The sequence below is a fragment of the Scomber japonicus genome, chromosome 20 (genome assembly GCF_027409825.1).
Source record: "Scomber japonicus isolate fScoJap1 chromosome 20, fScoJap1.pri, whole genome shotgun sequence".
Taxonomy (NCBI): Eukaryota; Metazoa; Chordata; class Actinopteri; order Scombriformes; family Scombridae; genus Scomber; species Scomber japonicus.
In genome coordinates this window covers 20,193,611-20,220,775 of record NC_070597.1, presented here as the reverse complement: position 1 = coordinate 20,220,775, position 27,165 = coordinate 20,193,611, and the positions used below count along the sequence as shown (strand labels likewise).

The following is a 27,165-nucleotide window of genomic DNA, read 5'->3' as shown; positions in this document are numbered from 1 at the left end:
CAAGAGAGAGCAGAGTTACAAACATTATAAACATGATCACACCACTAACCAGAGTATTACTGTATCCTCTCAGTTTCTTACACAGCCCCCTCCTCCACCTCCTGCACCACCTCCTCCCCAGGTGAATGGGTCAGACGCCTCCCCGCTCCCAAAAGCGACAAACGGGACAACGGGGACCTTAACGAACTCGCGCCCCTCTACCGGACATATCAAGGTGCAGGAACGCGAGTTATTTCACGCCTCTTTCTGTTTCGAGCTGAACATTTGATGACTTTGACTAAATGTGACCTTACTCTCTATTTGTGGAGCAGCTATAACTGTCTAACCCTCCCTCATCTCCTCATTTCTTTACTTCCTCCTCCCCCGACCCCATTTCTCACGGTTTCCGTCAGCAGTCTCAGGCTAAGTCGAGTTCAGACCGTCCTCCACAGAGGCCTAAAAAACCAAAGGACAGCAAACCCAAGGTCAGAAAACTCGCCATTTCATTTTCATTTAAAAAGGCACTGACACAAGAAAATAAACAAAAGTATAAAGATCATCATTTTCAGCTTGATTTATGATTGCGATGTAGTTTTTGAGGAATGAAGATTGTGTCTCAAAAGGTCTTCCCAAGAACCAGCTGAGAAATGAAAATGACTCCTTTTGATATGAAAGAGCCATTTAAAGAGCTGTGGTTTTGGTTCCTTAGATGTCACAATGTCTTTAGACTCCACATTTTGACATGTAGGAATCACACAGAGAGATTTGTGGTAGAAGAGGAAGAGATACTTGGGTTTTTCTTCAACCACATTATCCTCAAAAAACGCTTTTTCTTAATTTTGACTTGCTGTAGTTATGCTTTTAGTATCAGCCCCTCCACCTCCACGTACTAAAAATGCTCAGCTGCACACACACTTTTTTTTTTCTCACGGTAATTCTGTCCAGTTAAAGTAGACTTAGAGGAAGCAGGTATGTCATATGTTGAGGTGATCTATTAAAGTGTGAAAGCAGCAGAATCGTCCTTTTTAAACTTTCTTTTTCGCTTTTCTCTGCGAAGGTGAAGAAACTCAAGTACCACCAGTACATCCCTCCGGACCAGAAGGCAGACAAGGAGCGTCCGCCTCAGATGGACTCGTCCTACGCGAAGCTCCTCCATCAGCAGCAGCTCTTCCTGCAGCTGCAGATCCTCAGCCAGCAACAGCAGCACTACAACTACCACACCATCCTGCCCGCCCCTCCCAAGTGAGCGTCACGCATGACAGCGTATATATATATATTTATATGTGTGTGTGTGTGTGTGTGTGTGTGTGTGTTTGTGTGTGTTTTGCGGTGTGGAAGTGAGAATGTCTAAATGCAGGGTCTGTAAAGTGAACACCCTCACTTTTCTTCCTCATATTAAACAAGTAACGTGGTCTTTATGAAAATGGTTGTAGCAGTTTCCATATGACTGGCTTCTCTAAACCTGTATGCTGCACTTCTTTCTTCCACATTATTGGCTCTTGGATGAATCTTTAGAGCCTGGAGCTCCACGTAGAAGTAATCTTTTAAAATTACCGTCAGACCCTGAGTAACAGGTGTGTCTTGACAGTAAAATGTGTGATTCATGTATGACATACGCTTAGTTTTTACATAGAGTCGATGATTGATGATGAGCACTTGAAAGGTAGGATTGTAAGTAATCAGGCTCAGGGAATAAAAGTGAAACAAAAACTTCACAGAAACCGTTCATTAAACCAGTTCAACTATTCATTTGCACTTCCACACTCGCATATCATTTCTGTTAAAGCGTTTCCTGCTTAGTCAGAAAAACACTACACACTACAACTGTTTTTTTCTCGTCTCCCTTCAGGCCACCGACCGAGCAGCCTCCCACAACCAACTCCGGCCCTTCCCCCTCCCGCAGTGTTCCCACGACAACCACCTCAGCCCCCTCCAATCAGAGCGGGGCTGCACGGCAGAGCCAAGCAGCAGCGGGAGGAGCCAAGCCAAGCACTCTGCCAGCCAACCTGGACGAGTTCAAAGTAATTTAAAGAGACAACTTTACCCAGTGTTCATAAATATGGAACATCTGCTACGCCCCACAGGAAACTAAACTTAATGAGAATATTTAACTATATATTTTTAATGATGGTCATATTAGCTCCTTCTTTTAATGCCATTTAATGAGTGAAATCAGGCACTCTGTTTATTTAGGACTTTCCCATTGACAAAGTTCAGCAAAAATTAAACTACTGAAAGAGTTTTAACATATAAATTGAAACTTGAGAACAAATTAACACAAAACTCCCTACAATAAATAAAGGAACTGTGGCACAATTGGTTGATTAAAAAATATGACTATTCTCTTTTCTGTCTATGACCTTTTTAAAATTAAGGCTAACAAACGTTCCCCTGAACTCTGTCTCACACCTAACTGTTGCTTTCTCAGTATGAGTCAATATCTGCTTTCTGACTACCTCTCTGGTTTCCCATCCTACAGGTCGCTGAGTTGAAGCAGGAACTGAAATTGCGTGGTTTGACCGTCTCAGGCACCAAGAATGACCTCATCGAGAGGCTCCGCAACTACCAAGAGCAACAAGGCGCCAGCACAGCGCTTTTGAAAAATGGCATATCGCAGCCCGGCCAGCAGGGCGCCGCCTCTGCCGTTAACGCCATCGCGTCCTCTCCGAGCGCGACAATCGCCTCCGACCAACAGTTGGGAGATGGCAGCTTTAAGGTATCTTTCTCCCCATTGGCTCAGACGGTTCCTGGGCGGGTCATGCGTTTCGGCAGCACCAACTCAAGCCCGCCGGTGTCGCCTACCCCATCTGAGCGGTCGCTAGCAGGAATGAGTCCAGATGAGACCAGCTGTAACGGAGACATGTTTGGAGAGATGGTGAGATTTTGGTCATTGTAAGATGAATTGTTCACCTTCCCTCAAGCTTCTTTAAGCTCTAACATCCTCTTCCTATTTTCTTATCCTTCAGGTGAGCTCTCCCCTGACCCAGCTCACCCTCCACCACTCTCCTCAGCATCCGTCGAATGTCTCTCCGCTCTCACAGCCGCTCTCAAAGGTCAAAGAGGAAACCCAGAGTTCATGTAGCCTCTCGAGGAATTCACCCGCCTCAATCCAGCCTCCAGAGCCCCTATCTGGGGTAGCAATGGACATATTCTCCATGGACAAAGACCAGATGCTTCAGGAGAAGGACAAACAGATCGAGGAGCTGACCCGGATGCTGAGGCAAAAGCAGAGGCTAGTGGAGACCCTCAGATCCCAGCTGGAGCAGGGCAAGGTGACGGGTGGAATAGTGGTGGAGAAAGAAGTTGGCGAGAAGAGCAGAACGATATCCCAGGAGGTTAAACCACAAACTCTGATAAAAGCCTCAGCCATCCAGCCACCCACGTTCCCCAACGGCCTCGTGGTGAAGGTGAAGAAGGAGTTGGAAGCCGAGGAGGGGATGGAGGGAGTAACAGAAGAGGCCCAGATGAAGAAACTGGCCCAGCCGATGCAGTGCTCTCAGGAGACTCTGCTCAGGCTGCAGCAGATCCACCGGCTGCAAGTTCAACAAGCAGAACAACAGAAGCAGCAGCTGCAGAGTCAGGCACAGCTGCAGAAAGCGGCCGAGGCCAAGTCAAATACTCCAAAACAGCAGCAGCAGCAACAACAACAACAACAGCAAAAGAAAGAAGCTCAAATCCTGCTCCACCAGCAGCAGCAACTGCAGCAGCTCATCATCCAGCAAACCCAACAGAAGCAGCTCCAAGCCCAGCAGAAGTTAGCGCAGCAGAAACTGGCCCAGCAGAAGCTCAGTCAGCAGAAGCTGGTGCAGCAGAGCCAGTTGAAGCAGACGCAAGGGCAGCTCCAAGCTCAGCAGAAGAACCAAGTGCAGCTGAAACAGGTCCAGGTGCAGATCCAGAATCAGACAGTGGCGACTCAGAAGACCACGGTGAACCCAACCCATCAGAGGAAGCAGCTGAAGGCTCATCAGAGGCACAAACAGCAGACGCCAGCTGTTACTACACAACAGGTAATGACCACAACTGTTATATATCAACTGAAATGTAACTACAGCATCACCAAGTTCAAGACATACATCCAGATAACAGTGCTTTAATGTTTTAATGACAGTAAAACATTCTTTCTGTTTCCAGGTGACTCCAGTCTTCATCAACCAACAGAACGGCACTCAGGTCCACACTCAGGCCATTTCATTAGACCTCCTCAAGGCCAACGGCACACCCACGCTGGTCACTGACACCAACGGCAACCACTACTTGATCGCTCTCACCAGCCACACCACCGACGGGCAGAACGGAGTGTCCTCATTGGCCAAAACCAACGGACGCATCACGCTGCAGGTACGGCGAAACTTAATCTGGGAAGTAACATGTTTCAGTCTATCTCAAGGACAGACACTCATCAGTTGCGTCCTTATTGTCGTCTTTTCAGAGATTGCAGTCGACTCCGAGTAAACTGCCCAGCACCGACAGCCAATCGAAAGAGCAGAAAGAGGCCGAGCCTGTTAGCCAGCCAATCAAAAAGGTACAATGACGATGTTTTAAATGTATTGTGCATGTGAAAGTTTTTGCAAGTTACCAAACTTTCTACTTTACTTACTTCACTTTAAATATATTTCACATTTGTTATGAAATAGGAATGAAGTGAAATATTGATGGATTGTAGTTTCACTGAGAAGCTTCAGATGCTGAATCCTTCTCATTATTCACTTATGATAAATGAGTTATGAGTAAAGTAACCTTTTATTATGTTGTATATGCATTCATATATCTTATTGTTTTAATTATACATTTTACTTGTATTTTCTCTTTGTGAATGTATTGATATTTATTAGGCAAGGCAATCCAATGTGATTTACATGAAACATAAAATGCATCAAAACATCATATAAAAGATACACATGGCAAAATAAAAAGATAATTGAATAAATTGGAAATAACATTAAGTTAAAATTGAGTAAAACAGATAAAAACAGTGCAGATACTAACCTTAAAATTGTTGGAGAAGACATGCAGTTAAAATATTATTTAAATATTAGTCAAATGAATCTGCAGTTTTTATATTTAAGTTAAGCAGAAATGTGTTTATATGTGGGGTGTAAAGGACTTTTAGACAATAGCATCTGCCAAATGAGTGTAATGTAAGAAAGGACTGCCTGCATCCTTCAAAAAATATCTTCCTTCTGCCACAAGGTGTCGCCACTAACACAGTTTAAAATAATAGAAAATCAAACTGACTGGACTGATGAGATCTGAAGCAGCCTGACATCCAGAATGAAAACTTCACAAACAAAGGAGTCAGCCGAATGATCATCAAGTTCAGTCTTAATATGTAATCCCTGCTCTCTCTCCTCTCAGGGACAGAAGGCAGCGCTGCATTTGGACACCAGCGTCGTTCCACAACCCGGCCAGTCAGTCACCGCTCCGCCCAACCTGCAGCCTTTCTTCGACGAGATGTCAGACAGCGAAAGCCAAAGCAGCATAATCTCATCTCTCAAGGTAACACCCCCTCCCCTTCCTCCATCAACACTTCCCATCATCATTTCATCTCTGCGGCCAAAACCTCATTGACCTTTTTTTTCTCCTTGTTTGTTTCTCCTCTTTTTTCCCCTCATTTCATCACTTCCATCACTCCATCCTGGCAGAGAGAGGAGGTGTGTCCGCCTTACGACCGGCACACACTGTTTACCCCTCCCTCTCCTAAACCCAACACCTCCCTTCCTACTCAGCGCTCCAAAGTATGTCCTCCAGACTTTCTTCCCATCTCTCCTTTTTTAATATTGTCCTTTTTTTCTATCTCTCTTTCCATTTTCTTTTTAGGGGGGTTTTCTTTTCTTCCTTTTCGTGTCTTGTTTGTTTGTGTTTTTTTTTCTGTCTCAGTCTTCCAGCTCTACTTCTTCTTAATTTAACAAGTGTCTACTTTTGGTAATCCCCAGAGAGAGACGTTCAAAAGTTGTTGCATTCAGGCGTGAGATATCTGGAGGTAGAGAGGGGGGGGGGGGGGGGGGGCGGGGGGGGGAGAGAGTCAGTCAAGTGTTTCCAGACGAGAGAAAGTGAGAATCACACCTGTATTCTGGTTTCCTCGATTCTAAATTTGACTTATACCAAATTTACCATCAAATGTTTTGGATATAAGAAAAATGCTGCAGGGTTGCATCAGTAATCTACTTCAATAGGAAAAATTGAAAATAAAGAACAAAACAGCCCCAGAAACTTTAAAGAAGAGTTGAAATTAGTTCATCGATCAATTAACAGGCAATAATCTTGATAATTGATTTAACTTTGAGTAATTGCGTTGGGAAAAATATTAGAAATGATCAGATTCTAGCTTCTAAAATGTAGATAATTGCTGGTTTGTGTTATAAACTGAAGGTGTTGGATTTGGATTGTGTGTGTGTGTGTTGTCAGCTGATGATAACACTGTGTCGCTCTCTGTTAGCAGGAGAATGGTGTGAACAGTCAGCAGATGGACGACCTGTTTGACATCCTGCTCAAGAGTGGAGGTAAGAACATCTGTCACAAACACTGATGTCATCCAGATGTTGTGATTTTGTCGTCCGTACTGATCACTTTCCTCTGTCTCTCTTTCGTCTCCATTAGAAATCCCCGGCTTCAAGGCCAACCCCGACCCCTCCCTCGCCCCGCTCCACTCCGACCCACCCTCCCCGGCCTCTCCCCCGTCCCCGCTCCATCTCTCCCCTCCCACCCCGACCTCCCCCCTCATCTCCCCCCAGCCCTCCATAACAGAGCCCTGCACAGGCAGCGGGCGCCTGGAGGACTTCTTGGAGAGCACCACCGGCGCCCCGCTGCTGGGCGTGGAGCCGGACGGCGGGCTGACGCTGATAGACGACCTCCACAGCCAAATGCTGAGCACGGCCAGCATCCTGGACCACCCCCCCTCCCCCATGGACACGTCCGACCTGGGCTTCTCCCCCCATTCTACGGGGCTTGACTTTGGCGACCCCACACTGGACAGCATGGACTGGCTGGACATCTCCATGGTGGGGAGCGCCAGCGGAGGCAGCGGGGGCGACGGAGGGGGGAGAGGCGGAGGAGTCGGACCGGGGGAAGGAGACGGGGGGACGAGCCTGGCCCCGCTGGCACCGCACACTCCGCCGAGCGTCTTCTCGGCCGATTTTCTGGACAGCACGGACCTGCAGCTGCACTGGGAGGCGTGTCTGTAGCCCAGCCCGCCCACCCGCAAGAGGGACGCGCTCGCTCACACTGTGTACAGGCTCCGTCTTTATTTCACGCACATACAGAAACCTTCTCTATGCTGTCTCTACCACTGCAGGAGTCACTGGCACATGCAAACACACACACATACACACACACAGTTTGCCCTGTCTTTTCACTGGCTGTTACTTTATTCAGGATGAGGTGAAAACGAGCAAGAAACATAGAAATGAAATCCATAGAAAAGGACTTGGTGGACTGTAAGTTATCTTTGAATTGTAATTCTATGGGGATCCAAACAGCAGACTTTTCACAGACAACGCTGATAAAAATCCCGCCCTTTTCTGTCCTGCATTAACCAGGTCAAAGTGAATGGACAGGCGGTCGCAGTTCACTGTAAGGTCATTTCAATCCCTCGGAAACGGTTCGACAGACGAGAGCCGAGGAGGGTCGGTCAGCGGCGCTAACTCGGGCTCCTCGAGATAGCATCATGCGTGTGTCAGTGCCTCCTAAATTTTTGCACTTATGCTGAATCTGATTGGTTATGAGGGGGGGAGCGTTCAGGTCAATCTTAGCGCCGTCTGGTGAGGCGGAGCAAAAGCCACCTTGTGTTATATTATTGATCAGCTGAGCTGTCGAGGGATGGCGCGAAAAGCAAGGCAGCTGTCGGTGGCCCCGCCGCCTCACCACGGCAACCTGAACCCCACCCACACTAGTCGAAAACACAACCGTCAGCGGTTGATAGTTGCTATTGAAATGAACCATATCAGTGGCAACAGTTTGAATTGAAACCTTTATTGAAGGTTTGCGTATTAACATGGTAGACCACTATGTATTGCTGTATATGGGGTGTATATTATCAATTGTCCATATGACTTATTTTTCTTTGCTGGTTGCTTAGAGTCGAGCTCGCCGGCTGGGGAACATAGGGAGAGGGCGGGGCTTCCAAAATACTTGGACCTTGTCATTTTTTAAAGAAAAAAAAGTTTAAAAAATAAACATACAAAAAAAACTTCAAAGATGTGTCTGTTTTTATTTTACATGTTCACAACAAATGAATAAAATGAATGTATGAAAAATAAATACAGTGTCAAAACACAATTCATTTATAAAGAGCAAAATCTGAGCTTGCTTTATTAGTCTTAATAATAATAATCAAGAATTTTTAAATCATTAGTAACCTGCTCATCTCTTACTGCAGCAAATGAATCCTAGTGATAAAAATCAGCCACAAGAGTGCGCCATTGTAAAAAAGAAATCAGCTGTGTTAAACCATCATGTACAAATCAAGAAGATTACCAACAAGTGCCATGGCTGTTTTTAACTTGTTCAAATTTTAGTCGTGCATTTTAGTGAGCCTCAAGAAAAAACTGACTATTCCCTTACTTTAGAGTATTAAAGTTTACTGTCAAGAGACCTCTAACTTTATTCTAGTTCAGCCATGTGGGAAAATCCCTCAAGCATTCGCTCTTTAATCAGATTTTTTTTTCTTCGTGATTAGTTTCCCCTTTTTTCCCCTTTTTTCCTCATGAAATAATGTCAACAACTAAAACTAAACGGAAGAAAAACAGACTAACATATGTATAGTTCAACATTCAGTCATACATAAACTACATGTCTTCATCACTTCATCAGAAAAGTAGGAAGTTGGTAAGATAATGTGGTTTCCAGGTCATGTATAAAACACAGTGGCAGATAGATAATGATGAAAAGAAACATACTGATAAGGTCTATTTGATTTTTCATCCTCTGGCACTTCCACATAAATACCATTAATGCCCCTCCTCAGAGTGAAGTGAAGGTTTTTTATAAATATTCAACTTTTTGGGACAAATTAGTCAAGTCAGTTTACTCCTTTACACTGATCATCTTTGTGTCTTCTCTGCTAACTGATTAGGCATCATTAATGGCTCCATTTGCACACAGTATTAATAACTGTTAAAGTGTGTAGTACTTCAATCAAAACACACAACAACACTAAAAAATGACTCCGTGTCAACTGATATTTTCCCTCCACTGTCAGCTTGAATACTTAATTGTCATGCAAAACAATCTGGGAAGAAAATGACATCTTTTGCTATTATAAAATTTCACGCTTCACCTGTAACTCAGAAAATGAAACAGAGACACTGGCGGTATACATTTTGAAAATCCAGGGTGAGTGGATCATTGACTTCATTACTAACTACTGTAGTCCTCCTGTTGCCCCCCTGGCCTTTTAAAAATGCACACAGGTCACTTCACTGCTATCTTTTTTTAACGGGGTGGTAATATTACACTAGGTGATATTTTTATTCAAAGCAACAGGGCAGAAAATAAGAGTGACCCAATCGAGCCTGATGGAAGAGAGGTATGTCTTGAACAGGCACCAAATTCTAGTTTGTTAGAGGCTGTTTTTACTCATTGTATTAAAATAAATCCCAAAGTGAGAGAGTAGCAGAAGAATCACATCAGGATAAATGTACTATTGCCTTTTTAGCAGTGGATTAAATGTGTTTTCTTCAAACTCCAATGCTATCATATTAACACTTTTAAAAACAGCGATTGGTGTACGGGCCAATTCTGGACAAGTATTTTTCTTGCAGATAATAAGCAAATTATTAACCACATTGTCATGCTTAATTATTATTTGCAGGTACAGCAGAGTTTGAAAGGTTTAAAAGGTTTTAGTAATATAAAAAAATCACAGGTAAATGTTAGGACTCAATCGTGGGAAGCGCCAGGCCTACAGAGAGCAAACCCTTAGTGAAGAGAGACTAATTTCTACCCACAGAAACCTCAATAGAGCAGAATTAAGAGGAGAAATGTTAGTGATTAGGGAGCTCTTGTTTAGAACAGTGAGAGTGAAGTGACCTCTTCTTCATCCCCTCCTCTTCTTTCCTTTTCACGCCGCCGGACTGAATCGAGCTTTCCAGCTCTTCAAGCATCACTCAGCCAAGCTCTTATCATCTCTCAAAGACCCTGATGAGCCCTCTCAAATACACTTTAACACACACACACAGATTTTCAATGCACAGCACGCAAACATGCAACCAGCTCAGTATACTTATAAACCCACTTCAAACGCACACGCACAGGTCACAGCAGCCCCCCCCCCCCCCCCCCCCCCAGTAGTCCTGTACACAGAGCAGATAAAAGTCCCAAGGCCATGCCACTAATTAACTACAGTGAGTTCCAAAGGGCCGCAGCGCCACGAGGGCTAAAGATCTCCTCTGTACTCCACATCACACTGACAGGAGCCCGCCACCTCGCAGCCAAGCACTCACGCAGGATTTTTAATCACATGTGCACAGAAAAACCTTTTATCGGCAAAACGTGAAGGCTGCAAGAATGAAAGAGAAGTGACACTCTCTGCTCACACTGACCGCCATCATAGCTATGAAATCGTGTCATGGTTGTCAAAGAGGTTAGTGGGGAAGACTTTTAGTGATCCAGACATAGATCCAGATTACTGAATAGTGGTGATTTTCTTCTACTTCTTCTACTTATTTGACACCACTCACCAAGACAGTCCAGTAAGTGGTAATTTTATGATTTGTAGGTCAAAAATTAGGCTAAATTATGTTAAAAAGTTAAAAAAAAAAAAAATAGATGTCTGAGGTATATATGTATTTACCTACAGTATCTACTGTTTCAACAGAATTAAAATGACAATTTTATGAAAGTAAAAAAGATTCTAACAACAACTTAATCATTAATATGTTGCCACACCAGTAACTGTAGATCTAACCTAGATATTGGATAACTAAATGGGCAATGCGGGCGACCGGGAGCATCCCAAGTAGACTGTGTGAACTGTTTGTGGTCATTTCAACAAATACTAAATTTGATTGTATGCACCACTAAAACACATTACCAACTGGCATTAGACCACCCTGTAAAATAAAATCTCTTTTTCAGACAGTTTTCTGCTTTATAACACAGTATGCACAGAGAACAGCAGGAACAGTAGTGTAATAGAGCCATTTAGCCTCCAACAGTTTAATGTAGCCCTGGTTTAACTCAGAATTGATTTGGTGATTTGCAGGTCACAACATGTCAAACAGGTTAGCGGCTAGGATAGCTAATTTAACAGTTGCGTCTCCGATTCTAGTGGATTTGCTGAAGTTTGTGGTCAATGTAAACTATTCCTTAATAAACCAGGAATAAAACATAAATCTATCAGAGATGATGATCTAAAATGAAATTTGATGGATAACCTCAATTATAGCTTCTTACATTACATTACAAAGCTGTCAACCTCAAACCTGCAGATTATGCTTAGTACTTTAAAAAATACGATACCAGTACCAATCCAAGTAACCTTAAAGTGAAACAGATACCAATTGAGTACTTCATTTGATACCCATTACACATTTTGTGCACTTGCTGTTATCCGGCCTAGCGTGTAGTGTAGCCACACTTTAGAGTGTTTAGGTGGCATCTTGGTTGCTGCTGCTAGCTGCTAAGCACACTAACTCAAATTCACTGTGACTTTACCAACACAAACAGGTTGTAGCTGCTGTGGCAGTGGGCCAACCACATGTTGCATTATATCGAAGAATGCTTGTGTTGATTGGCTGTCCAAACAAATTGTCTAGCTCTGGGTGCAGAAAGGATCGATTGCAGGTATCGTCTGACGGGAGACGTTTCAATACAACTTGGTATTGATGTATTTTGTTTGATACCTTAAAGCAGAGGTCTCCAAACTATTCCACAAAGGGCCATGTGGCTGCAGGTTTTAGTTCCAACCAATCAAGAGCACACCATTTGACCAATCAGCTGTCTGAAGACTGAGATCAGCTGATTAAATGAATCAAGTCTGGTGTGCTCCTGCTTGGTTGGAATGAAAACCTGCAGCCACATGGCCCTTTGTGGAATAGTTTGGAGACCCCTGCCTTAAAGGTATCGAGTACCAATACCTAGCCCTAGTAGTTGGGCTGGATCGAGTTTGGATCACGCTCCAATCACAAACTAACTGCTCCTTAATTCATTTGGGACTGGACCGAGACCACCTTTTCAATGGGTCTTGGTACGGTTGTTTTGGAATGAGATTATTGTGTTCAGACCTGCCCAAACAAATCTCACCATGCAGGGAAAAAACAGACTCCTATTCATCTGGGTTAAACAGCACAGGTATGAAAACGCTTTTAATGGTCAACCCTCCCTGACGAGTAAAAATCACACCTTTCAAACTATGCGTCTAGCGGTGTAATCTTAGTAAATGCCCCTCAGAACTAAAGTGTAACACTCTTTATGACTTGTCTACTGATCTTGTAACTTGTGTAGAACTACGCTTATATGTTAGTACTCCCTAAAGGTTTAAGACACTAAAGGTTTAGGATTTAAACTCACTGTGTTGTTACTTTGTCAAAATGAGGTAATGCCAGTATTCATTTTGCTGTCTTTTTAGGGGATCATGATTCTGATTTCTATGATACTGATAGTGACAATGACAACAGTTAGTCCTTTGTTAATTTTTACGTGTTACTAAATGTGGACTTGATGCAAGGTGAAGCGTGACGTGCGCCATGTGTGATTCTTGTGCACAGGTTCATTCAAAGCCTGTTTGTTCAGCTGAAGCGTTCGGTGTTTCAGGGAGAGCAAATGTTTCTCTTGGTGACTCCGTCTCCTTGTTGTGTGAAGTTGTATGATGTGAAAGGAGAAGTCAGGTTGGGGTGGATCCTGCTGCGACTGTGGAGCCTTTGATAGCAGAGGATGTGAAGGTTGACATTTGCACAGGCGGGGGGAGATGGAGGGGGGATCAGGGAAGGAAGTGGGAGGCAAAGAGGGAGGAGGGCACTGAGAGAATAGCAGGAGTGTTTTGTTCTACACCTGTTTGTTTGAAAGACAAGAGGTATGTGGGCTAAACTGAGACAGCGAGACAGTGGCAGAGCAGGCGTGCAAACAGTGCACACAACATCGTCACTTTGAACTCGCTGACTCCAGATTCCTCTGATCCACATTCAGTCAATTAATTACAAACACCTATTAAATGGTGAGCTTCAGAAATAAAACCATCCCCCTTTTAGACATTGTTAATGATATCATTGAATGTGTCAACCAACGTGTCATTGAAGTTTTTCAATGAGCACTTGATCAAATTCTGACCACCTATTTATTTAAAATACTATTTAAAGGAGCAGTATGTATGATTTAATGACATCTAGTGGTGAGGTAGCAGATTAAAACCAACTGAATAACCCTCCTCTTCCACTTCCAAGCGTGTAGAACAACCTACGGTGGCAGTAAAAACAAAAAATAACTTGAAACACCCTCTCTAGAGTCAGTGTTTGGTTTGTCCATTCTGGGCTACTGTAGAAACATGGCAGGCTCCATGGAGGAGGACCCGCTCTCTATGTAGATCTAAAAGTCTCATTCTAGGGTAACAAAAACACAATTCTCATTTTCAGGTGATTATACACTAATTAAATCATACTTATGAATATTATATTACATATCTGCCAAGTCTGTTCCCCACTAGATGCCACTGACTTCTACACACTGCACCTTTAACTTGACTTAAGCTGCAACTAATCCAGGCTTAACTTCACTTTAATTTAGACTGTCTTTGGGGAACGTGTTCACTTTCATTCAACATAAAAAACCAGACTTTTCAAAGTTAAAACTGATGCTGCTTTCATGTCATATTGGAAAAAGAAATAGCTTAGCTTATCTTGTCACTATAAACAGCTTCTCACACATGTTTTCGACCTCTTTAAAATCTGGTGCAGCTGCAGTCATTTCAATCAACATTCTTATTTAAGTCATGCATAAACTGAATAAAAATGAGGAAAAACTCCCACACATGGTCTTTGAATATTTATCAACATTTCAGGTATGTTAAGGTTGGTGTAAGACTAGATAGGCTGGAGGGACAATTTGCAAAACTCTCACATGATTTGTATGTTAAACCTAACTTTAACGTAACCCTACCCTTAACTTTAGCCTTAACTTAACTTAAGCTCAAATAAATTAAATATTTCAGCACTGAAATTTGTTACTTTTTATTCAAGTTGTGATTTCCTCAAATGCACCTGTTGTATATCCAGGTGTGCAAAGGCTTTTTAAAACATTTTTTTAAAGAGACAAATAAACAGTTTTTTTTAAAGTAATTTGACTGTTATGTGAATACTCTCATTTGTGTGACAAACTATAACCATTAGTGAAGTCAAACAGCAGATGAGCTCTCCAAAGTGTCCCAAACTTTGGTTTATTGAACATAAAAAATGATTGTCTTTGTTTAAAGATATTTGCACTGGTTTCTTTGCCATGAGGCCAAAGGATTGCTGTGAAGAGAGATACAGAAACAGCATTAATTGTGGAAAAAGTCTATTTGATGTTTTTTCTTGAGCTACATTTTTCAATCTAAATGTCTTTCAAAAATCAATCACGACAACCAAAGACATAACTGGATTTTACTCCATTCTGTAACAAAAATGCCTAATTGGGTGGGATCTGAGAAGCCACTGGGAGGGGCGGCTTCACATCTGACCATGTCTTTTAACATAACCTTGGACAGCTAAACTGTGCAAGGCAGAGTTACGTAACACACCCATGTTGGCCTGGTTTCGAGGTTTCAATTCTGAACTCCACAGATGTTGGAGAGGAGGGAGGGAGAGGAATGATATTTTGGTTTAACTGTTTTTTAATAGAAAGTGAAATATTCTGAATGAAGAAGTTCTAGTCCAGATGAATCACAGAGTGCAGAAGAGGTTTATGTGTGGAAAAGATATTTGACTGTGAACGATGACGCATGAATGTCTAGTTAGACACAGTCGCCTGCTCCGCCAATTCTACTCCAGATCAATGGCTCTTCATTAGCATACAGGAGGTGTCAGACAGTTTGACATGTGCTGTGGCTTTGGTCCAATGAAGCTAATTGGGTCAAATTACTGATGTGGGACAAGTTGGACCAGTTTTTCCAGAAAAGACACAAATAAAGCATCGGAATTCATAATGAATGAGCAAATGTACAAAATGTATCAATGACATATAATTCAGTCTATTAATGGTTGGTTTTATGAACGCTCTCCTCCACACAGTACATTTACACACAAACCCAGAGGGACAACGTGTCAGCGAACTGATACAGACTCAGTGCGTAATGCTGAATGGACATAATGAGAGGACAATATGAAAGTAGGCTCATCACGATGGAAGCATCAATTAATTGACTGGTTCAGCCCAACAGGACGAGATCTCAGTTTATTTGGAGTGAAGCTTTAGCACAGACGCTTGATATAAGAGCGAGAGAACAGAGACGTGATCAGACCGATTGTACTAGAAGTCAGTTACGTTAATTAGTACAGTGGGATTAGTGGGATTGTGGGTAAAGTAGCAGTGGAGAACACCTTCAAAGGATGTGTGTATGTTAGTTTTTTATGCTGTATGAATGAACTGCCGGATGATGATGACAATTTTCCATCTTGACGGACAATTAAGTTGTGTATTATCATGTTGTAAAAGCAGGGAAGATATCTACAATATCACCTGTCAATCAAACAGTTTTGGTTCTCTGACATTGTTTCATTTTCGCTCGATGAAGTTCCTGTTGGCAGCTGACTTTCTATCCAATCACAAAACTGACAAACACACAGCAGTGTCACAACCACTAAACTACCCACCAAAACACACATATACACACTCACACTGGTTGCACTGTATAGTATCTGGAAGAGTCTTCATATGTTGCAGTATAATGGTTCTCCTCACCATCTGACAGCCTTTTGGAGCTAATGCCTGGTATTTTTTAGGTATGGTGTTGAAGATCATGCAGAGTGCCATGTTCAACAAAGCACTGAAAATGTGACATGACAATGTGACAATGACACCCATGTTTGCCTCAATCATAGACCCCCTTGAAATCTAGTTGAACTCCTACAGAGCTGAAAATAATAAACATTCCTACAGAGCTCAGGCCTAGCAGCAGTAATATAATGTGTCATCTTCACTTTGAATAATAAAATGCTACCTACACTCTAGATTTATAGTTTTATTTGAAAAATGTTAGAATTGATACATTTCAGTAGGAAATGACTAATGAAAATGACATTTGGAGTCTTAACAAATAGAAGTGATGGGCAAAACCACAAACCTATCATGGTAAATGAAATTATCAAAAGTTCAAAATCATTTTAATTAGAGCCCGACCGATATTTTCGTCAGCCGATATTATTGGCTAACATTGGCCTATCAAAGATATTTTGATATTGGCATATGTTAACCGATGTGTGCAGATTTTTTTTAAAGTTATATAAGCAGCATTTTATGTATTTGTATTATATTTTCTTACTTCAAGTTACTTCAAAGTTACTTCATTTTCTTTTTTTAGAATATTTTAATGTTCTTTTTGTTTTTCAAAAACATTTATAGTTATTAAATTCCCAATAAATGTATGTATGTTTTGGTGCACTGACATTTTATACAATAAAGTTGTTCAACTGTATAAATATAAAATGTGTAAAATCACATTTTAGGGATCATTGCAAAAAATGTGTGTTTATGTCATGCTGTACACATATAATACATAAGATTATTAGTTAATACTGTATATCAATATCAGCCTAATATCAGTATCGGCATCGGCCCCAAAACTCCAGTATCAGTCAGGTTCTAATTTGAATCTTCCACGTGAGAATCATGACAATAATAAATATTTCATAGCTGATATTTGTAGTTTTTGGCACATCTTCTGAGTCCTGTCTGGACTGTACTTTGTACATCAGGTAATGTTCCTCACATGTTCAAAACAGCTGCTGTGTAAATAAATTCAAAGCAGTGATGATGGAGAGGCAGAAGCAGTTCCTCTGATTACTGGCTGCTGATGGTTGTGTAAAACCGATTGTTTCAGGATTAGTGGAGGAGAGACAGATCCTTAAAAAGACACAGTTCTGGATGAAACTGGGTTGGTGGCCAGGGAGAAACACAGGTAATGGGGGATTATTACAACGCAGCCAACATAATGACATTCAACCCCAAACATCCCTGTGAGACTGTGGCTGATTAACTGGGAATGCAGAGAGAGTGGGGTAAGACATGTAAACAAGACGAAGGGGAAGGGGATCCAGATATAGATATAAATAAAAACAAGGAGCAGCAGTGAGACAGAGGGAGGGAGACGACGTGAGCGAAGCCAGAAGAAAAAGGAGAGCCAGTGGAGGCCCCAGAGAGGAGAGAGAGAGAGGAGCTGTGTTGTTCAGTGTGATTAACTCCAGAGAAAGAAGCCTGCTGGAGGACTTACTGAAATAGCTGCTCCCTATTAAAATAACTACTGCGACTGCCACTCACCTGGCTGCTGCTTAGCATTGCTAATGTACACGATAAGATGGTACATTACTTCACACACAGGATGCCTGATGCACCGTCAGAGAGAGTTTGTTTTTCTTCCAGTGAGACGCTGAATGTAAAAGTGAACGTGCTGCAGCTTTAAAAAAGTACTGCACCCAGTTTACATGGCACTACGATAACACTGTTGGACTCATATTGTTTTCTTCCTTGTCAAACTCCTGGTGCCTACATTATTCATAATGGAGTGGGCTACAGAGGTTTAAATTTCAAATTTTCAAACTTGTAGTCTTAAGCCCCAACCGAAACTGATCAGTTTATCACATTTTGTGCAGCTCCATACTTTATTTTTTGTTTCCTTTTATATTTTAAGTGCTTTAGGTGCAGCATATTAACATGAATCAATCAGCAAATAAATCTTTAATTGTTAGTTTCATGAAAAAATTCAAACTGGCTGCTATTGGTCTTTAAAGGACAAGTTCATAATTGTTCAAGTCTGTCTTAAAACAATAGTCAGGTGCCTATATTAACACTGGAAGAGAATCACACACCTACGGGCAATTTAGAGTGACCAATTAACCTGAGCTTGTCCTCCTATTCATACTGGATGTTAAAAATCTTTGCGTTTCCTCGGACAATGTTTCCTTGTTTAGCTGTGCTTGGAGTATAGTAACAAAAAGAGGGACTTTGGCACATATTATGAAGGAAGAATGATTATGATATATTGGCAATGTTCATTTGGGAACCTGACTGTTGTTTTAGGACAGACTTGAAAAATTGTGAACTGGTCCTTTACACTACATTTTACACTAAGAGGCAAAAACTCAGATTTCAGAGGAAAGTCTGCTACTTCACTTTATGGCACAAAGAAGTATTTGTCCATAGTACATACTACAGTATTTGACTGCAATGGCAGAGGATGAAAGCACAGATGTACAGTATGTACATATTGGCAGTTGCACACATGGCCACAGAAGTTATAGAGTGTGGATCCACACAGAGGTCACGCTGAACCCTTTAGCAGAGGCATTTCCCAAAAGGACAAGCTGCAAAATTTGCTGCAACTGGAGCTTGATGAGTACTGATTGTACCACTACCATTACTGTGATATAATGTCTACCAATTAACTGCCACTTTATTCTCTCATAATTAGCTACAGTAAAGGCATCGCTATGTGGATAGCAGTGTTGGTAGGTCAGTCCACCACTTTGGTTCTGACTAAAATATCTGTACAACTAATGGATAGATTGTGGACAGGCATTCCTGGTGTCCAGAGAGTGATGCTCGGTAAGTGGAGACTGTATTGTAACCATGACGACAGAGGTCAACTTTAACTCAAACCACGATTTTCCCCTAGCTTTAACAAAACACTAATTTTAACCTAAACCACAATCTTCACCTAAAGTGTCTTTTTCAACAGTTATTTGTAACAGTTTTGGAAGACACAAATGTCATCCTGATGATTATTGGCAAGTGGATGAGTGGAAAGCTTCAAATTGACCAATCAGAAAATTGATCGAAAAATACTTCTATGTGTCGTTCTGGAGTTCATGGACCAACGACTAATTAATCTGGAGGACTTCTTAACTAACTTGGATGACCCCACGGCTTTTTTTAACTGCCACCATAAGTTTTGTACAACAAACAACAGTTATAGGATGGATGGTGCTCAGAAAATGAAACCTCTTTACTTTGGTGATCCATTGACTGAGGTTCATAGTGGGATGCTTCTACAGCTGTGATTTGGATGGATGAACCCTTTTTATCTATCACCATCATCAGTTTGTCGAGTCCTTTGTTTCATCTATATGACAACAGAGAAAAAAACTATATTGTCCTTGGTGGTAAAACGTCCTCTGATAATCCAGTCATCATTAACTCAGCATAGCAGTGATGCTGTCACATACAACGCACACACTGCATGAGAGTATTTTTGTTATGTTTCCAAGTTTTAGACAGAAGCAGCAAATCTTCGTCTATGCTGGAGTTTCTGAAGGTTTTTAGATTTCTGCTTCTACGCTCTTCCTCTCCTCGTCATAGATATAAAAGCTTTGTACTCATCCACTAAGACATCTCTCATACATGATTCTTTCAACTTCTTCCCACAAGTTGCATTCAGTCTTGTGTGTTTGTGTTTCTTCTGTCTATATGAGAACCAGAATCCATTGAAACATTCACAGTATTCACACTATTTTCACCTCCATCTATTTCAGTTTAAGCCGAAGATAGCATTTTTATACGGCTGCACCATTACATCAAGAAGAAAACTGCATAATCTCCAGCAGACGAATACCATCCGAGACGTCTGGACACAAAACAACAATTTCCTGACAAAATAGAAGCTCTATGATTGGCTGATGTAATGGAAAACGTTGACACCTCGACCTTTAACGGCTACGGGTTCGAAAAGTCGGCGGCTGAGTAGAAATCGATGGCTTGACTTCATCAATGGATTTTATGTCTCGTGTCGTAAGGTTGAGTTGTTCTATTTTCCTCCCTTTCATTCAGTGTTCAACATTCAAGATTAAACTTTTGTTGATCGATGTGGAGAAACTCAGGCGAGCAGCATCATAGAATTTAAGAAAAACGGTGGAAAAATGATAAAGTAGCTACTGGAGATTTCTGCCTCCTGTTTAGACTGAGAAAATGTTGAAAGAGAAACCAAACTGTGTGTTATATCTATCTCTTCTTGTAATCAGTCCATCCACTGATGTGTCCATCCATCAGTCAATGACCCCAACACTGGGTCATTCAGTACTTAGTGTAAGTGTACAGCTCTATTTGTTTTTGTTCATGCACCCATTATCCATCCATCCATCCATCTATCCATCCATGTATCATTTATCAATCTGTCCCATCCTCTTCCCCTTCAACATCCTCCATATTCTGTGGATTTTTATGGACATTGATCTAATGAGACACACCACAGCAATAACTCATGGAAGAGCATGTGCACTGCCTATATAAAATATAAAACAATGATATGTCCGATATGCTGTGCCTCTGCCCCATATAGAGAGCTGAAGATGTTGTTTGGCCTTTTTTGGAAAACTTTATAGGGGATGTTAAAGAAGCAGGAGTATATGCAAAAAATATGACATTTATTAACAAAAAAAAAACCAACTCAAAAATGTGTTTCTCTACTTGCTCCTTCAGTTGGATGTTTGAGCTTCACTGTGCAGAATGATGTAAGTTCAGTTTGACACTAGAAGTTGTTTTCACATTCATCTGCTGAAAGTGGAAAGTCTCTTAAATTAAACTGAGTGATGTGGAAATTTGGACAAACACTGAGAGTGGACTTCACAGTGATGAGGGAGACATTTCGCATCCAAGCAGTTACGCTTTTGAAATGAAAATATTTGTATAATGAGGGGGGAAGGAGTGGATGTGATTTTTACCAAGATAATTCAACTTTTTTTTAAACTATATCACACACAAGTATTTCACACAGAGATTTATATTAAAACATGTCTGGGGGAATCTGTAATGAAACAGAGGCAAAAAATAAACTTGTTGAAATTCAACAAAAATAACTGAAGCTTAAGCAAAAGAAAAAACAAACAAGCAAACAAATAAAAATATGCAGCCTCACAGCACTGCTGCCACCACTTTACCTTCTCTGTCTCAAATAACTGGAACCCAACACCTGCTCAGGTATGTATATTTTGACCCAACCAAAGAGATATATGGCATCATATCATACAAAATATTTAAGAAAGCATTAACTTAAGATGTGTTACTGCTGACATTGCTATTTATCTATAGGCAGACATGCACAGTCATGAATACACCCATTTTACATTTACTGCAGAACCCTTTTACATCTACTCCCACTTTTTAATAGAGGATAATGATGGAAACCCCCCACTGACAGAGCAGCTGATCTACCTTCAACATCACAGGCAGGCAGGCAACAACACAGTGGGATGACCCTTCTTCTTAATCCTGTCAAACAAAATAAATCTACATATATCAACAGGCTTGTGTTCCGTTTCTGATATAATGAACAGATTAACAACAATAATTAATATAATCTATAATTAATAATGAATGATTGGGGAACAGGGCCAACCTTTCCACAAAATGGTATGCAGTAACACCCAACGTGAATGAAAGGTTACACCTTCACACCTTCAGAGACACTGGCTGAACTGCTCATAACTAAATGCAAATACACATCACTTTTTTCATTGGACTACAAAGTAACAACAGTAACAATATAGATACTACATCTCATAACTTTTTATCAGTATTTAGTGATAGCACTTCCCTTAGACCGTCCCTAAGATTTGGGCATCAAAGGTGGATTGTTCTAATATCCAAGAATACACAATTTTTCACATTCCTAGAGCATCTGCTCTGGTTTTACATGAAAACCATGAATGACTGTTGGTTGGAACAGTAAGGAGTTTCACTAGCCAGCAGTAATAGTCAGAAGTAACAATAACATTACAATATTACATGAAGTAACCTTCAGGACACGTAGAGTTGCCTGCCTGGGTTCTCTCCTTCTACCGACCAAGAATATGCTGGTTAGGTTAACAGGTGACTCTGAATTGTTCTTAGGTGTGAATATGAGTGTGAATCGTTGTCTGTCTGAGACTATGTTAGCCCTGTGATTGAGTGACAACCTGTCCAGGGTGTACCTACCTCTCACCTCAGCTAAAATAGGCTCCAGCTTCCCTACGACCATCTAGAGGATAAATGGTAAAGATAACGGATGAATGGATGGAGGTTAACAATGTGATCTAATGAGATAGATGAATAAGTACAATATTCAGCTGTATCGTGTTAGTAGTAGTGTTGTAGTTAGTTGGTAGGTGGTGTCTAAGAGAAAACTGCTCAACTCCTGAACAATGTGTTTCATGATGTAGTATGACAAGTACAAGTGAGACATGTTCAACTTGGACCATGGAGAAAAGCCCCCAAAAATACACTGTGCTCTGTACAAGACGATTACAATTACACAAGGCGTTCTTATGCAAATACATGGTGACACAGGATGTTTATATGCAGATTTATGGTAAAGTCAGAAGGTGTTATGGAAATTTATGGTGATGCAAGTGTTGTATGCAAGTTTCACACAGTGCCTTGCACAAGTCGTTGTGATAACATCCTTGTAGGTCAAAATTAGATTCAGCACCCGCCACTCATACTGTAAATAATGTGATTAAATTTTCTGCTATAAATGTATATACTTATAATTATAATTTAGTCATTTAAAAAAGCAGTCTATGGTGGATATATTTTGGGTAATGTACAGTAACTTCCCATTCCCTCAAATGGGAAAGTGTGTCCAAACTTCTGCTGTATTAAAATTACAAAAAAAATGCATGTTTCACCTTTAAAATGACACAATCTTTTAGACTCTAAAAGATTGTGTCATTTTAAAGGTGAAACATGCATTTTTTGTACACTCTAAAATTTAGAGTGTACAATCAGTAAGATGACCACTGAGGTATGAGTGGTTTTTATGTTTTTATGTTTTCGGCCAAAAATGTAGGCTACAAAAAACAAAAAGAATGGGACAGGACAGGAAGACACAAAGACTTCCAGGAAATGAGATCCATTACAATTCTCTCTAGAAATGAAGCCGGTAATGGATGAGGCAGCGTCAGGGCTGTTTTGTATCTGTTGAGGAGAGTTCGGGGCTGGGGCCGAGGTCCTTCAAATTGCTAATCAAAGCCAGCCAAGAAGACTGACAGCTATTCTCAATGGGTGTCTGCACAGAGCTCATTCACTTTTATAAGTGTGTGTGGAGTTGTAATAGGCCCAAATGAAGCTGGATATTTGCATCTCCTTTGATTTGGTAAAGGTCACCGCTGACAGGGAGGTCCAAGGGGGACTCAGCAGACAGAAACACACACACACACACACACACACACACACACACACACACACACACACACACACACACACACACACACAAACACACTACCCTGATTGGAGACAATGGTATTACACTCTTTGCTTACCGTCTTGTGTCGAAATCATCCAAACTGAAACACTTAATATATTTATTCTTCTTTAGCTCTCATTGTACAGTTTCCATTTAGCATAAAGTCTGTTTAGATAGCATTCATTTATTCACATATTATTCTTTATTTAGTCTTTATTTACCCTCGAGTCTTCCTTCTTCCCTTTTGTGAATTTGCGGCTCTATTGTATGGCTGTTTTTCTCAATAAAACAACAATTCATCTCCACAATTCCTCGACATCTCCCTCTCTCTGCCTCCGACTCTCCACATATTCTAGGAAAACACAAAAACTTTGGCAGTCAACCAATTTTTCTGTTTGTTGTGTCCTCCTGTCCTAAAATGCTTTAGTATAAAAGTTGTTTCCCCTCAAGTGCAAACCAATTACTGTATAATAAATGGATGTGACCCACAGCAAACAGACTTTAAATGTTCCTCTGCTCGTCGTTTTTTAACCATACTCTCTCTATAATGGTACTTCTTGAGGAAAGGAAGCCACAAAATAGGTTTACTATGCCTGAGTGAACTGAATGATATTCATGTGTGTGTGTGTGTGTGTGTGTGTGTGTGTGTACGGGGATGTTGTGGCAGTCCTGAACTCTGATTCAGCCCCTCTGGGCTCTGCTGCCCTCTTTGCCTTTGCTTTTCTAATTGGCCGACAGAGTGCAGCCAAACAGTCAGAGGAACATCACTAATCATTCACCTGACCGACTCTAATAACTCCGCTGTCCCTCTCTGTCACCATCTCTCATTCTGCACCTATGGACTGGCTGTGACTTTGTAATCACCTCTGGCTAGTTTTGATTGTTGGTTCTCTGTAATATGTTCATAATGGTTTGATGTAACTGTCCCATAGACTGTAAAAAAATAATGGATGTAGCCACTTTGACATAAAGCCTCAAGTTTGCATTTTGACCATCGCCATCTTGGATTTTTGGAGCCAGAAGTGACCATATTTGGACGAGAGGGTGGAACTGACCCTAATGCTAGCTGCTAGCTTGGTGCAATTAACATTTATCGTAAACTGTTATAATGCTAATGCTAACCGTTTAAAAAAATTTAAAAGAACATGCACTCACTGAAAAAATTGAACATCTGACTCTTTAGAGTGTCTTTTAGTAGAATCAAACTACATTCTTTAGGCAACCAAAATATAAAAATTAACTTTGATGAACTGGAAACACACTGAAATAGCGATGGCTATGTCTATGTCTATATTCTGTGAATCTAGGGTTCTGCCAAAGTTATGTTACCTAACCAATGTTGTCGCTATGGTATAGCAACTTGCCTGTCACAGCACCCGACTGTCATTCAAACTGGTCTTTGATTATGCATAAATGTAACCCTTAAAATAAAATTTAAAAGGGCGAATTATGTCAAAATTCATCCTCATACAGTTGTTGAAATTAACTACAGAGAGCAAACCCGTATTTTGTAGGCCTGCCAGGCTGTAAACATGTTCATTTCTGCTGTGACGTTGAGCATTTTAACATGGCGATCTATGGGGATTGACTCGTGTTTGGAGACACCCTCAAGTGGCCATTCAAGGAACTGCAGTTTTTGGCAATTCCATGATGGCTTCATTTTTCAGCCCTGGAGATTGCTGCTTGGCCTATCCTATCAAGAAAAAGGGCAGTATGTCCCAAAATGCCCCAAAAGAGGCCCAAGTGGACACCAGAGATTGATGTCTGCTTACTGTTTCCTACCAACCGTTAACCATGAACATGATGTTTCTCTAAACTTAACTGTCGTTTGTATGCCTACAACTAACCTAATAATAACCATAGCAGTGACAGTTAGGACACAGTTTTATTCTTGTAACACTGCTTTCTTTTGGAAAGCATAGGTGAATGATGTTGTCCTGCCAATAGGGGCATCAGATCAGAAAATTAATCTAGAGGACAGTTACAGACGATTAACTTGGCTGTTGTTTCATTTGGAAGGGTTGTTGAAGGCTTGCAATTTCTTTTGTTTGTTTCCTGGGAACTGCAGCCTTTAAAGCACTTGCAGTGGTCGGTCGGCATCAGCTAGTTCATTTATGTATCACAATGCCACCTGCTGACTACTAACATCCAATCATATCCATGCAGTATCCTGATACCTCTCATTATTACTCAGCTTTTTGTATTTTGAATTTAACTAAGATTTAATGTTCATGTATGTCAATTACTGAGGGATTAGTTCTTCCAGCAGAAGCCTATCCCTTTTCTGCTACATTTAACTGTATAACCATAAATAAATGGTATATTACTTGATGTAAGTATCTTTGACTGAACAGCAATTTAATGTATTAATGAAACTCGTTCAACCTTTTGAGTATGTCCCATGTTATTCTGAAACACTCAACATATTTGCATTAACATTTCCGCTGCAATAAGGTTCTCCTCTATTCTCAGTACTAACTTCAATTTAGTGCTCCATTCATTGCTGGATGGTGAGAGCCCCAGCAGTCATTTAGATTATGTGTAAACAAACCACAGTGCTGTAGCTGAGACATTCACATATTCCAGCTACTCTATTCCGCTCTCTAAAAATACAGATATGGATATGAGCTTATCCCAGCGACTGTTAACAGGATACAGTTTACATGCATCAACCTTTACTTCAATATCAGGGTAAATGCACTCAGCAAAAACAATCAATGTCAGAGTTGTTTTATGGATTGCTTGAAGCCATTCTGCTTGTTCTCCCTAGTATTAACCAACAGCTGGTCAACTGGTTAATTGACAGACATACAAGCCAGTCAGTGATCAATATGGAGTTGAGTAAGCCTCATACAGTTTCCTGAATTACTGCTGCACTTTGGCTCAATCGCAAAATAAAATAGTTGTGAAAGAATCATGATTGTTGTCACAAAGCTACAATGATTTATTGGAAACCATCTACTTAAAGTGGAAGTATCATGCACATTTCTCTATTTATCTTATACTGACCCTTTAGGCAGCCCCTCAGTTCTGCCTCTGTCTCAAACAGTTTAGTGCCTGTCTCTTTAAGACCGCCCCTCCTCATTAGCCCATTCTTTTCTAATTGGACAGCTTTTACAAGCCGCCCCTTGAACATGAATGTACAGTAAGGTCTAGATTTTTCCCATTTGCAATCTTTTCCCTATTGACCGCTATTTTAAAGAGATGTCTGTAAAACTAGACAGGACACCCACAACTGCAAATAGGATAAATAAGGGTGACTCTTTCTATTGTGAATTTTTGATCCATGAAGGTTTTGAATTTGTAAGTTTCCTTAAGCCTCAAAAGTGATCCTAAAATCTGTGACACCATCACAGTGTAAAGTCTATGGGCCGATCATGTGGCTAAAATAGCCACATGATTTAAGTGGAAGTTAGCCTTCTCAACCAGTGGAGCTCTCTAGTGGGCTTAACAATCAGGAAGGTTAAGCAACATCTGGGTCATTTCTGTACATCTGGAAGCTGATTTTTTGGCTTCATGTACCACTGAGTAACTTTCATAGGAATGAACGAGGCGCCATCTTTGCGTCCGATAAACTGTTTTTATTACATCCATTGCTCCTTCGTCTCTATGTAAACCAAGAGTAGTACTGTAGTAGTAATTTACTTAAAATGTGTTTACTAACAGACAGCCATTTGCAGGCATATGCAAATAATCTGATGTCATTGTGAAGAGGAAACATTGCAAACAAAGCATTCAGAGCATGTTGAAGTCCTGCTTTTGACTTGCAGGGAACATGTTTGCATGCCTTCACCTCAAGTTTTGGACCTGTGAGCATGTTTAATACATTCAACTTTTTAACAGTATAA

At 41.0% G+C, this 27,165-nt stretch overlaps 1 protein-coding gene across 1 annotated transcript in view; it reads left to right on the top strand.

Annotated features, from left to right (window-relative positions):
• mrtfab (myocardin related transcription factor Ab) overlaps nucleotides 1–8,224 on the top strand; it is a 40,673-nt gene extending 32,449 nt beyond the window's left edge. The window contains exons 9-20 of the mRNA XM_053340773.1: nucleotides 74–214; nucleotides 396–464; nucleotides 1,037–1,221; nucleotides 1,829–2,000; nucleotides 2,459–2,854; nucleotides 2,946–3,986; nucleotides 4,111–4,317; nucleotides 4,409–4,501; nucleotides 5,335–5,475; nucleotides 5,622–5,714; nucleotides 6,416–6,479; nucleotides 6,577–8,224. Coding sequence (XP_053196748.1) covers nucleotides 74–214; nucleotides 396–464; nucleotides 1,037–1,221; nucleotides 1,829–2,000; nucleotides 2,459–2,854; nucleotides 2,946–3,986; nucleotides 4,111–4,317; nucleotides 4,409–4,501; nucleotides 5,335–5,475; nucleotides 5,622–5,714; nucleotides 6,416–6,479; nucleotides 6,577–7,160 — 3,186 coding nt within the window. The 3' untranslated portion in view covers nucleotides 7,161–8,224. The remainder of the gene's footprint in view (nucleotides 1–73; nucleotides 215–395; nucleotides 465–1,036; nucleotides 1,222–1,828; nucleotides 2,001–2,458; nucleotides 2,855–2,945; nucleotides 3,987–4,110; nucleotides 4,318–4,408; nucleotides 4,502–5,334; nucleotides 5,476–5,621; nucleotides 5,715–6,415; nucleotides 6,480–6,576) is intronic.
• The last annotated feature ends 18,941 nt before the right edge of the window (nucleotides 8,225–27,165 follow it).